This window comes from Myotis davidii, unplaced genomic scaffold (assembly GCF_000327345.1).
Source record: "Myotis davidii unplaced genomic scaffold, ASM32734v1 scaffold765, whole genome shotgun sequence".
Classification (NCBI taxonomy): domain Eukaryota; kingdom Metazoa; phylum Chordata; class Mammalia; order Chiroptera; family Vespertilionidae; genus Myotis; species Myotis davidii.
In genome coordinates this window covers 527,297-540,907 of record NW_006296056.1, presented here as the reverse complement: position 1 = coordinate 540,907, position 13,611 = coordinate 527,297, and the positions used below count along the sequence as shown (strand labels likewise).

The 13,611-nt window shown below is 43.3% G+C and overlaps 1 protein-coding gene across 1 annotated transcript in view; it reads right to left on the bottom strand.

Moving 5' to 3' along the window:
• Positions 1-9,338: 9,338 nt before the first annotated feature.
• FAM84B (family with sequence similarity 84 member B) overlaps positions 9,339-13,611 on the bottom strand; it is a 4,847-nt gene continuing 574 nt past the window's right edge. The window contains exons 1-2 of the mRNA XM_006770958.2: positions 12,713-13,611; positions 9,339-12,021 (exon numbers count right to left, since the gene is read on the bottom strand). The exon at positions 12,713-13,611 is cut by the window's right edge and continues 574 nt beyond it. Of these exons, the coding sequence (XP_006771021.1) occupies positions 12,902-13,611 (710 nt within the window). The 3' untranslated portion in view covers positions 9,339-12,021; positions 12,713-12,901. The remainder of the gene's footprint in view (positions 12,022-12,712) is intronic.

Sequence of the window (13,611 nt, the reverse complement as noted above, 5' to 3'; positions counted from 1 at the left end):
GGGACTCCTGACTTCCTTTAGCTCTCTCATCTCTCGGTGTTCAGTTTCTTGCCTTCATCAACTCGTTTTTCAGAGTAACAGGGACCACCAAAGAAGAGCAAAGTCTTCAACTTTGAGCAGCACTGTGGAAACCTGGAGGGAAGCCCTCAGAATTATGCGATTTGGGAAATGCTTGCAGACCAGTGTAACTGCTACGAGTAACGGCAATGCAGCAGGAAGACCACTGGTCCAGGAGTCAGGTAACTGTGAGGCCCAACCTTGTTTGGTCCATTTCACAGCTCAGTGGTCTTGGACGAGTCATAACTTCATCTGTAAAATGAGATTTACAGTGACAACCTCCCAGATTATGCTGGAGAGTAAATGAAATATCATGTCAGGTTTCCAACCACGGTGGCTGGCATATAGCATGCGCTCAATTAACACTGTATTTCCCCTTCTCTGAGGCTCAATTCCCAAGGAAAATAGTCACAATACCTTAAGGAAAGGATGCAAAGGTCAAATGTGATACCCTGTGAAACGTGCTTTAGAAATGCATCAGGTTAAAAATGAGTGTTGTCATTGCTGCCGATAACCAAGGTGACCCAAATGTCCTCTTGCCCCTAACTATGTGTCACAGTTGAATGTCTCATTCTGTCTTTACTATTTCCATGTTCCTTCTGACTCTGATTTCTCCAACAAGAACACAACTACTGAATCACTAGTTATACCTCTGAACACAATTCCAGTCTCCCCAGAGCCCCTAATCCAGGGCTGTGGATGCACCACGCACATGGCAAACATTGCATTTCCAAAGCAAAGGTTGCGGATGCGATAGGCATTCGAAGGCAAGTTTTGTCCAAAGAGATGCGGGGTACATTGGTGAAAATATGAGGCTCTGAGTATTTGCTCTCCTTCCTAGTGAATCCTTAATGTTAGGATTTTGACAGGCCAGAAAACATATTCACAGTTCTGGGGATTAGCATATAGATATCTTTGTGGGTGGGGACCATTAGTTTGGCTACCGCATAGTCTTACTACATCTCATCATAACACATTTAGGAATTGTTTGATAATGTTTTCATGTGTGTGTGTGCACGTGCATACACACAAACACAAACACAGCTCTAAAGTAAGAAAACGTTTAGAAAAATAAATTTAAGCCTCTGAAGGTGGAGTGTACCCTGTAAGGGGGAGTAGTAAGTGGGCAACATAAGCAGAGGCCTGATTGTGCAAGCCAACAGGCCATAGGAAGAAACTTCGATTTCGATCTAAGTACTATGGAAACCACTAAAGGGTATAAAACACTCTGATTTATATTTTTAAAAGAAGGATGATTTTGGATACCTTCCACCACTACTTTCTACTGTTTATTTAAGTTCATAGATAGGACTCTATAATTTGCCAGGCTGTCCAATAACCAAATGCTGAGAGATTAGAATGTCTGTAATAGAATGAAACTGGTAAACCACTGATTAGAATTCTTGGTGATACCAATGGGAACAGCTCAAGTGGTAAAAAATAAAACTCTCATAGAAAGTCAAACAATAATATACTATTTTTTTTTTACCGATGAGTAAACAAACATTTTCAAACGCTTGAGAATGTTATTAGCATTACTGTAAATTGGCACAATCTTTTATAGAGAGCCATATGGTTGTTCCTATTAAAATATAAATTTTGCATAACCTTAAATCCAGAAATTTAACTACAACAATTATATCCTTTAGAAATACTCACACCTATGCCAAGGACAGGTATAGTAAGATGTTTGTGGTACCATTTATAGTGCAATTAGGAAACATTGGATATAGTTTGAATAGACATTGATGAGAAAATCCTATATAATAAAAGCCTAATATGCAAATTGTCCCCTCAGGCATACATTTGACTGAGAGTTCAACCGCTTGCTATGACATGTGCTGACCACCAGGGGGTGGTGAAAAACATGGCAGGCATCACCGGGGCAGGGGGCTACAACCTCTTGCCAGCTACCTGGGGGTGGGGGTGATGGGGCGGAGGTGTGGTGAGAATGTGGGGTGTCTGCTGAGCTCGCTCTCACTCCCCCTGCTGTCTTCCCCCAGGATGCCAGAGCTTGTGTGCAGGGGAAGCCCTCCCCACACCTCCCCTCAGGTACTGGCACCCACGAGGAGCCTGCCCCACACCCGCGTGGCCTCTTCTGGGTGAGCCAGGCTTTCGCGCAGGAACCAGTCTGCAAGGCCAGCTAGGAGAGAGCACTCTACCTGCCTGGCTTCTGTGGGGCGCCACTGGGTGGCCTAGAGGCCCACGCTGTGCCCTGGCCCACGGCATCCAGACATGCTCACGGCATCTCCTATGGGGACTCGGGAGCTGTGACTTAGGCAGAAGGGGGCACGCGGGGGCCCAGGTGCTGCGCAGGGCCAAGAGGTCAGCTGGGACCTGCCCTTCCACACCAGATGCTCACACTTTGATTGCTGGCCAGGCCTAGGGGCTGTACCAGTGCACCAATTTCTTGCACAGGGCCTCTAGTGTATAAATAAGAAACAAAAGCTTCTTACTGTGAAATATTTAAACAACTGTTTAAAAAGAGATGTTTTACACGTTATGTACTAATATAAAAGAAAGTCTTAATTTACTCATCTTATTGATGAATAAAAATGGCAGAATAATATGGGTAGCCTAATGTAATTTTTAAAAACTGGGGAAAATACATGCAAATAGTATATCTAAATATTCATAGAAAAATGTCTAGAAGGAACACATGACATACCTATTACTGATAAGTCTGTTAAAGGTGGAGCAGGGTGATGGGAGACGCTGGAGGATGCCCTTCACTTTTATGTTATGCACCTTGGTATTTGAACTTATTTTATATGAAGCACATTATTTTATATGAAGCACATTATTTTATATGAAGCATATTATTTTATATGAAGCCCATATTATTTTTAAAATGTAAAAAAAGTAATAAATGACATTATTACAATAAAAGATATTCCTGGGTTTAAAGGGCAGGCAGAGAAAGGCATTACCCAGGAAGGTAATCAAACAATTATAACTACGTAATGATATCAATGCCTGAGGTTCACCTTTTAAGTGGTCAGGTTGGGGACAAACCAAAGAGTCAGATGAAATGATGCACTTGGCTTGTTGTTGTTGTGTGTGTGTGTGTGTGTGTGTGTGTGTGTATGTGTGTGTGTGTGTTATACACATACTTATTATTCTCCCCCAAACACCGGAGGCCAGATAGCGTTAACCATTACAAAACCAAATGTTTTGCCATCTGTGACCAAACTCTGGTCAAGTTTGGCTTAACCTGCTCCAATCTGAAATTCACCTGTGAGATTTTGGTGTTGAGTCATAAACACCAGGCAAAACTGAAAAAGGGCGAAATGGATAATGACACCAAGCAATCCCTGAGCAGGTAGCTTCGCACAAGGACTACTACTGAGTGATGTTTGGATATCGCCACTAACTCCAGAACCCCACAAGGTAGGTGACGCATTACCCCCACTTTACAATTGAATCATGTGGCCTCCTGAGCCAGGTGAGGTCATCTCCCAGGTGGCCTAGAAAGGGGAGGTGCTGGTGACTGTCCTGGGACTGGCTCCGACACCGGCCAGTGCTTTCCACACTGCCTCTCAGCTCCCTGAAAACACAGAGCAGCCCCCATCCTCACCAGACTGCTGCTGTTTGGAATTGCCTCAAGTGGGCTGAGTGATGATGGTACTCAAGGTAAGAGAACACTGTGACTGCAGTAAAATCTATATTCTTCAGAGTTTTCACTAATGTCCCCCAGTTGGCTGAAATCTCTACCAGAACTGTGAAAAGAAAAAAGGAATTACTAAGCAATGTATAATATTTGTTCTCACAGATACCTTTTCCCCTGTCATACAAAGATAGATGTGTGATGTTCTCCTAAAATAAAGGGTTGATGAGATGGGAGCAGGATTCTGTCAGAATCTTCCTCAGATAAGACCTCCCCTACCTGCTCAACTTGCCCCAGGAAGTCTATTCTGGACCCCTGCCTACCCCCATGTGGGAAAGGGGGAAGAAATGAGTGAAATTATTCTGTATGATACCGTAGTGATGGATACATTTGTCAAAACCATAGACTGTACAATACCAAGAGGAAAATGTAATATAAACTCTGGCTGACAATGATGTGTTAATGTTAGTTCATCCACTGTAACCAGTGGACCTCGCTAAGACCCATGTTGGTGGTGGCGAGGCTGTGAGTTTGGAGAAGGGATATGTGGGAATGCTGTGTTTTTCACTCAATTTTGTTGTGAACCTAACACTGCTCTAAAAATACAGAGTCTTTTATTTTGTTAAGTACTACAATAGATGTTGGCACAAAGAACTGCCACCATTTGATGCTTGATGAGTTTATGAACAACCTTGCTCTTTCTGAAATAAAGAAACAAATAGACTCCATTAAAATAAAATAGAATAAGTCATGTATATCCATTGAGATACAGGAGAACTCCTTGTATTGGCCAAGAGTAGAATCAGGTAACAAAGAGAAATGTACTCTAATATGTGAAAAAAATAAATAAATCAGTGTTCAAAAATTTAAACTTAAACAAAAAAATTCTAAATACTTTTTCTAAAAAAAAAAGGAAACACAAATTAATTTAATTTACTCTTGTCATCACCTCTTTTTCCCATCGATGGCCCAGATTTGGTCCTAACATAAGATCGTAACAAAATTTGCCAGCACAAAAACATATTTGTGTATAGTCCCTACTTTTCACAATAAAAGCACTCCCTAAAATTCAGTCTTTATTATTATTATCCTTATTAACTGGCTTACATTTACTATAGCCGAGGAATCAGTACTTAGTAGTGTTAATTAATTATAATTAAGTAGAGCACCTAGCAACTTCTATAACCATCCCAAAGGCGAAAGTTGCACTTGGAATCTTGTCACAGACCCCTCCTGCTGGAGGTGGTACTCCACACACAGAATGGCAGAGCCAGGGTCCTAGAGTGGCACAGGGACTTGCTCAAGGTCCTCTATCATATTCGTAGCAGAGCCATTTATGGCAGAGCTGATATGGCTACCGCGCCACACCTCAGTGCCCCACCATACACTGGATTTACATTGTCTGATGGGAGGCAATGAACAGCCCTATGGAGTAGGCACTCCTACTAACCCCACTTTTATTTATTTATTTACTTACTTATGTATTTTAATATATCTTTATTGACTTCAGAGATGAAGGGAGAGAGAGAAAGAGAGAGAAACATCAATGATGAGAGAGAATCATTGATTGGCTTCCTCCTGCACATCCCACACTGGGATCAAGCCCACTACCTGGGCATGTGCCTGACCGGGAATCGAACCACAACCTCGTGGTTCATAGGTTAACACTCAACCACTGAGCGATACTGGCCAGGCTAGCCCCACTTTTTAAATAAGTCACAATGGCTTAAAGAAGTTACTAACTTGCCCAAGGTCACACAGCAGGTCAGGGGTTAGAGCCATGGTTCCAAGCAGGCCTGTGTGACCCGACCTTGACCTAAAGGGGGAAATGAAGTCACAAATGGGCAGACAGAAGTACAATCTGAGCAGGGAATGGCACAGCACTCAGCCACAGGGAGGGTGGGAACAATTAAAGGGTGGTGAACATACGCCCCAGGCTTGTCATTGTTACTCTTGATACAGAAATAAAATTCCCCTTGGCCCAGAGTTGCCTCTCTTCCTCTTCCTGCTTCTTCCTGCCTCCCAGAGTCACTGCCTTGAGAGTTGCTGCAAATATCTGTGCTATTCAGATAATACTGCACACCAGATGCTGGTGAAAAAGAAGGTATTCTCCACAGGTAAGAAGGGAGAGTTGGTTAAAACAGTGGGAGTATCAGATGATCTCTAGGTGGCCCTCCACAGCCTGGGGCTTTGGAGACCAGCAGTCCTGTTCCAGGCCAGAAGCTGCCATTTATTAGCTAATGACCATGGACAAATCACCTCATTTCTCTAAACCAAAGATTAACATCTGTCCAGAAGGCTGTGTGATGATTAAAATAGGGCAGTGCGGGCAAGGTGACCTCCTCATTGTTAATATTATCACTGCAATATTCCTCCCTATCCGTGCCCCTCCCTTGGCTCTCCACCACCTAGTACCTTCAAAGTTCTCAGAAAATATTTGAATTAATGAGTAAACATAATAAAAAATAGTTAAACGGGTCATCTGCCAAAGATCAAAGCTCAAGACACATTTGAAACATGACAGCAGTGGCTAAACAACTAAAGTGTTAACTAGACTATCTCTTTCTTATCCTACCAATGTCTTATATCTAGCTAAGAAATTCTCCAAGACCAAAGGGAAGAACACCTCTCTCTCCCAGACAGTAACTTTATTTAATTTGAATAAGGCTTCTGAACACATACAATAGCCCAAATGTTCTCTAGTTAATCATAGTAGGTATTGATTTGGGCTTTATCGCCATTGTTTTCTTTTGTGCTCACAACATCCATTTGAAGTAGATATCATTATTATAGCTCAATTATATTAAGATATATTATATATTAATTACACTATTTTTAAAATACAACTTAGATGGAGGGAGTTAAATGAATCCAGTGACACAAGCCACACAGTACAGAAGAAGTTATACATTTTTTTCAAGCAAGTGCATAATTTCTCCCAAGGTTAATTGTAGGCAGAGCCCGTATTAGAGAAACCCAGGGAGTTTGACTGCCAAGCCTTAACACTATTTGATTCTGTGTGCCTAGGTCAGACACTCTATGTTCAGTTTGGTCAACAATTAGGATCCTCTAATCCTGCCTTACCTATTAAGAAATAAGTTACATGAGGATAGAAACTATGCATCGCCAGAAATTGACCCAAGCCACTATGCTCAATTAATATTTGACAAAGGAGGCAAGAGCATACAATGGAGTCAAGGGAAATTGGACAGATACATGTAAAAAAATGAAACTAGACATACCTTATACAAAGTAAACTCAAAATGGATAAAAAACTTAAATGTAAGACAGGAAACCATAAAAAAAAATTAGAAGAATCCACGGGCAGCAAAATATTAGACATCCCTCTTAGCAATATGTTTACCAATACATCTCCTTGGACAATGGAAAGGAGAAAATAAACAAATGGGACCCCACAAAATAAAAAGCTTCTGCACTACAAAAGAACCCATCAACAAGGTAACAAGAGAGTCCACTACATGGGAGAACGTATTTGCCAATGATATATCCAATAGGGGTTAATCTCCAAAATTTATAGGGAACTCATACAACTTAACAAAAGACAAACAATCCAATTAAAAAATGGGCAAAGGACCTAAATAGACACTTCTCCAAAGCAGTCACACAGATGGCCAAGAGACATGAAAGAGTGCTCAAAGTCATTGATCATCAGAGAGATGGTTGGGGCATGTGAGGAGGCAACCAAACAATGTGTTTCTCTCACTGAATGGATTAAAAAACTGTGGCCTATTTATACCATGGAATACTATGCAGCAGTAAAAAAGTACAATATCTAACCCTTTGAGACAGCATGAAGGGACCTGGAGAGTATCATGCTAAGTGAAATAAGTCAGACAGAGAAAGACAAGTATCACATCTCACTCACTCACATGCAGAATCTAATTAACAAAATAACTGATGAACAGATAGGAGCCAGAGAAATAGAAGCATAGAACACAGTGCAGAATCTCAGAGGGAAGGTGGGAGAGCATGGGTGGGTGGGAGGTAATCAACCAAAGATCTTGTATGTATATATATGTATAACCCATGGATATGGACAATTGGGTGGTGAAAGCCTGAGGCGGGAGGGTGGGGTGGACTGCATGGGATTAATGAGGGGAAAAGGAAGCCATATATAATCATTTCAATAAAGATTAAAATAATAAAAGAAACCACGGGTCAGGTTATCTTTGTATGTTAGACAATAGGAATTTGGGAGCCTCCCAGTTAAGTGCCTCATCAATGTTAGTTATGCCCCATTCTCCTCCACCATTTGCACCTTCAAGGATTTTTTTATCTAAGTTCTCCAACAGTACTCCAACTAAACCTATACACATCTACTTTATTTGAATCCTACCAACCATAAGCATTTACAGAGCCACCTTTTATCATACTGTGTCCTCTATGTAGGAGTGAAATTGATTTCCCCTTTGAAACAAGCTCAGCAGTACAAACTATCTCTGGAGGTTTCCATGTTTAACTTCTGTATGTTCTAATACCCAGGCGACAGCTCAACATCCTTTAACCCTTCATAAAAAATACTTAGTGCCCTGTTGTGATTACAAATGGACACTAATCATTCTTGCATCTACTCTGCAGATAAAATTGCTGTATTTGTTCAATCAGCAGTTTTGCTAAATTCAGTAAAAGGAAATAAAAGCCCTTCTGCACGTATTTTGAGACTGTTCATTTTGAGCTCTTTTTAAATGCTTTCAAACATGTCATTTTCCTACATTAACCAAGCTCAATCCACTTAGGAGAAATGGGAACAGCAGCTTCTACCAAAATTGTACCCAAATCACCCAAGAATAAATACACATTCCAGTAGGCTTCCCTCCCCCTACTTCCTTGTGCCATGAGTACCATTTCAAACCGAGGACTCCCACTCTAGGGAAAAAGGGTCTCACTGCTACCTGAGCTCTTTACAGCCTTCAGCAACCAACTTTCTTCCTATTCAAAAGTCTTGCAGGAGTCTTTTGATAAAACTCAAGACTTCAGGACCTCACAGGATTGTGGGAGCATTTCCAGGTGCCCGTGTAGAGTGCTGGTGGCCTCCCCCACACCAGTCCCAGATGCCACCTCTGCTCCTTCACCAACTCTTGGCAAATGCACCCCTTCCTTATCATGCCAACAGTGCCGCATGATCACACTTGCCCATCTTCTGTAATGAAATTACTCGCTGAGCCCATTCTCTGTCTGGGACTCTGAAACTACCTATGATGCAACATGGGTTACTGACCGTAATCCCTCAGCTCCCCAGTGTAGATTCCAAAATGTGTGTGGTTTCCAGTAACGTTTGCATTAATTCTGAAAATCATTGTGTATTGGAAATTTATGTTCATGAGACATTTTTCATGAACACCAATAGCCTAGAAACAATGGGTCATTAATTCTCACACTGTAAATGCAATGAGGGTTTTCAGTCACTAAATTAATCCATCCAATTGTCTGCTGAGCACTTGAAAAGATGATACACACTAATATTCTCAGAAAAACTGCAGTTAAGCTGAGGAACCTGGATATGGACCAAAAATGTGAGGGAAAGAAGGTATACAAGTGGGAAACATATATATAAATTCAGTTAACTCTAATAGATGGTTTATTGGAAACCCTCGAAGCATCCTTCAAAAGAACCTGACAGATTTTATTTTAATAAGACATGGTAAAGAGGAAATGGTTTAAAAGATGTTATCAATCTTTTATTTAACTAAGCATTGCCCTTCATTTTGAAGGAAATGATACAATTTCAAATTAGAACTTCCTTCTCAAGAAGTGGTATGGGAACATAACATAGAGTTAACATACAACCTTCAACAAAATTAAAGTTTACACAGTTCACTGAGAAATAAAACACATGTGGAAATTATCGTGTTCATCAATGGAATTCTCCATGGATTACAAGTATACTGAAGAACAAAACAACACAATGAGAAGTTTAGTTACCCTGATTTTTAAAAATCATAAATAAAATATAACTTTTCGGACTAATCCATTCAATGACCATGATCATACTGGATTTTATTTCAATTTATTGGTATAAAAAATGGTTAGACAATCACATAATATCAAGAGTCTTCAACACAGTGGATTCCATTTTGTTAAGAAAAAAATAGAAAACAAGTAATCCTTAAATTTTCTTCACTCTCCATAGCATATGTCGTATAAAATTAAAGTTTTGCTTCCAAAAATATGTTTCCATGTGGTTGTTGTGTTGTCTAGTGGTGCTATTAGGGTCGGAAGCACCAACGACATGAGAAGTTTAACCACTGAAGGATCTTTTTTCATAAAATTTCCTTACAGGTCTGGAGAAAAATCTTCTGCTAGGCATTTTAGTGCTATAGTTACTTTAAATTAAATGTGAAATAAAAGCTACAAAAAGTTGAGTTCTTACAGTACAAAAAGTTGTGTGGCTGAAGTTGTGGGCTCCTCGGACATACATAAGCAGTCCCATAAAATAGCTGCTCAAGTAAGAAAATAGAATTTGTCTGATTACACTTAGCATACACTCCACTCGGATGTCCTGCTCATCCCTGCCAGAGCCTCTGAAAAACCTTAGAATCAGTATTTCTTTCCTTCAAACAGCATCTGTAATTCGAAATACAAAATAGTTCTAAAGTCTTAATCCTAAGGAGAAACAAAAATTATTGAATATATATATGTATGCTTTGTTTTGTTTTTTTAAGATGTAGCCACTGCCTAGGATTAAAAACTCACCCACCACACTGCCATGCTGAAGAAGAGCCGAGAGCTGGTTCCTTTCTCCTTTCTTGGCACCTTCGCTGGCTGGTTGCTGCTCTACTTGAAGCTGTATAAGCCTACAAACACTACTGATGGCATCACCGTTCCTAAGTATTACCTATTTCACATCTCTGGTGCCCTGTACAAAATGCTTGCTTGACATGGGAAAGCAGCAAGTGGCGTAGATCTATTTCCTCTTGTTATCCAAAACCTGTTTGCTAGAGGCAGAGTGTGATCACTGGTGTAGGCCTTACAGTTCTTCATCACGTTGAGACTTCTCGCAAAAGCAGTTTGTTTGCAACAACAGATCTTCACTGCTCTACCTCAAGGGGATCAATGACATTCACATTCCATTTGAGAGCAAAGGAGGGAGACGGAGATGGGGGAGTGGAAAAGAGAGTGTTGCCTGTTCCTCCTTTCTGCTGCCTGCACGTTAGTCATTCCTTCCAACTACCACTGCTGTGCTAAACATAAAAGAAAATCCAAATCTGTTAGGTAGAGTAGCTCTCCTCAATGCCTGTACCCATGTTTCTCTTGCTTCGCTTTTCCATGAGCAAGACACCATAAACACCAAGTGGTGAGACTTACTAAACATGGAAACTAGACTGACATTCCCAACAGGAGACATATGGGTCTCCAAAGATGCAGACTGGGGTCGAGTGTGGCTCATCTTTAACACTGTGATTGGACCTGTGTGGAGATCCCTGCAAGAGCAGGGAACATGGCTAATGCCCTTGTAGTGAAATGACATCACGTGGAAGTGCTATGAAGTCTTAAAAATTATGGCCTCAAATGCCAAGTCTGAAAAAGTAAACAAGGATATCCTTCAAGTCTTGTTGCCTTGACCTAGAGATCTCCAGGCAGAAGGCCCAAGGATGACCACACAGTAGAGACTCAAATATGATTCTACTCCAACCGTGAGAATTAGGTCGCAAAATGACATGTTCACTGTAATCTCTAATGACTCCCAAAAGGAAGAAAAACTTGACTCAACTTTTGAGACAGTGTCAGCAATGTCATTGTGCGGCAGAGCTGCATTCTGAAGTGCAGGGCACACATCATTAAAGAGCTCACATGAATACAAGGAACAGGTTGTAAAAAATGTTTAAAGCCTCATAATAAAGCAAACTATAGCTCAGCAGGAGATCCAACTGGTATTAGCCAGCCTGCTGCCAACAGATCCCACAATCAGGAACCAGTGCTTTAGGAGTGTCGCCAGATTTGGCACTGACTTCACCACCTGGCATTTGTGACTGCCCTCAGCTCTCTGGGGAAAGCATTCTGAAGGGTGTCCTCCAAGCACCAAGGAGACTGCTTCCATATAACAAGACTCTGCACATCTTTTGAATTAAGTGTGCATCAGGTATCACTACCAAAATAAATACCTTAGCATTGAAGTAGGCCTCAGGCCTAAGATTTTAACAGCAGAAAAACAAAAATGAGAAGGGAAAATGAAAATTCACAGGACCACCATGAAAGCCTTACATTTTCAAAAGGTTACCTTCATTGTTCAGGAATGGGGTTCAGTGGGAGTGACTAATTCCTACCAGGACAAACCTGTTTGGCTGCTTCTGTAGTGGATACTTTATGGGGTGGCACCAGCCAATCCCATGTGCGACCTGCGTATGAACACAGCCGAGCAGGTTTAATTAGATCAGAGACACAAAAGGCTATTCCCTCCTTTGATAACAAATAACACAGCTGTAAATGCCTACAATAGCAGGCTAGAAACAAAGGCAGCCAAACAGAACCATAATTGAATCCTTCCCCTAGCTGGCCCATGACAATGATTTCCTTATAACTTGGGAAGTGGCCGGTGGAGCAGGAGGGGGTAGGAGACTCAGCCAGCTCCAGAAGATGAATTACTTGGGGACCGGGAGGAGGGAGGTAGCAAACTCTTTGTTTTGTAGCCCAAGTTTACTGGACATTTTGTTCCACTTCACAGGCAGCTGCTCGGTTTGGGTCTGTTGCTCCCAGACCTGGTCCTGGTTTCTCCAGGCTTGCCTCCCAGGAGGCCCAGAAAACAAATCACTCAGCCTGCTGGATCCCACACACAGCTCCACAGAGGATGTGGGGCTGTCTTCAGGCCCCAACCCCACTCTGGCCTTAGCACAGAGTAGGGGTAAGCGGGTAGGAGGCAATGGCAGGCCTTGGTAGTCCGAATTTTTCTCCACCCCTGCGTGCATAAAAAGGGTCGATTTTGGACCCAGGTCCAGCAGGGACTTAGTGCCAGGCATATCCACAATTTGCCCCACCTCAGAAAGACTACAGGGTGGGCAGGCCGTGCCCCCACCAAAGTTTTCTTCCTACCTGCACCCTCTTCCTCCTCTGTCAAGACAACAAGCTCAAGCCACAGCTGGCTGCGCCTTTCACCAACTCTTTATTTTCCAAATGGCCCAGGAGCCCAGATGCGGCCCAGGTGATGGTAGAGGAATGGAGAGAGGGGGCAGCGGCTGCTGGCAACAGCTTCCTCTCACAGATCTGCCTTCAGCTGGCCCATCAGTGCACCACCGCCTCTCGGTCCTCCTCCTCCCAGCAGGGCTCAGGGGGGCGCTCGAGAGGCGGCTTAGTCCGCGCAGCGTCGCTGTCGCCCTCTTCCGGCTCGGTCGGGTGCAGGTGCATGGCCAGCTCCTGCAGCACAGCCGCCCGCCCGATCTGGTCGTTGCGCCGCTTCTCCATGATCAGGTCCTCCAGGCTCTGGAACTCGAGCGTGTGGCTGCGCTGGGCAGAGAGCTGGATCTGCAGCCGGTAGGGCTGCTTGCCGATGCGCAGCTCGCCGCCGATCTTGAACTCGCGCTTGCCGTAGCGGCACCAGGCGGCGAAGCTCTCCGAGTTGCGCCAGCTCAGCTCGCGCTCCTTGGCGCCCACGTGCGCCAGCGCGTTGCGCACCACGGCGGCGGCGCTGAGCGGCTTGTAGCGGTACAGATCGTTCACCACGCGGCCGCGCCGGCCCTGGCTCGCGTCGGTCAGGAAGCTGTTGCTCACCTCCAGCCGGTGCAGATGCACCACCTGGAAGTTCCCCACATACACCGCCCAGTGCGGGTACTGCGCCTGGGCCACGAACTCCACCAGGTCGCCCGGCTTGCACTTGTTGAGCAGGTTCTCGGGCGTGTAGGTGCTCAGCGCGGCGGAGCCCGGCGCGAAGCTCTTCTGGTAGATGCACTCGTCGCGGTAGAACACGGAGCACTCCACCTCGTGCAGCCGGGGGT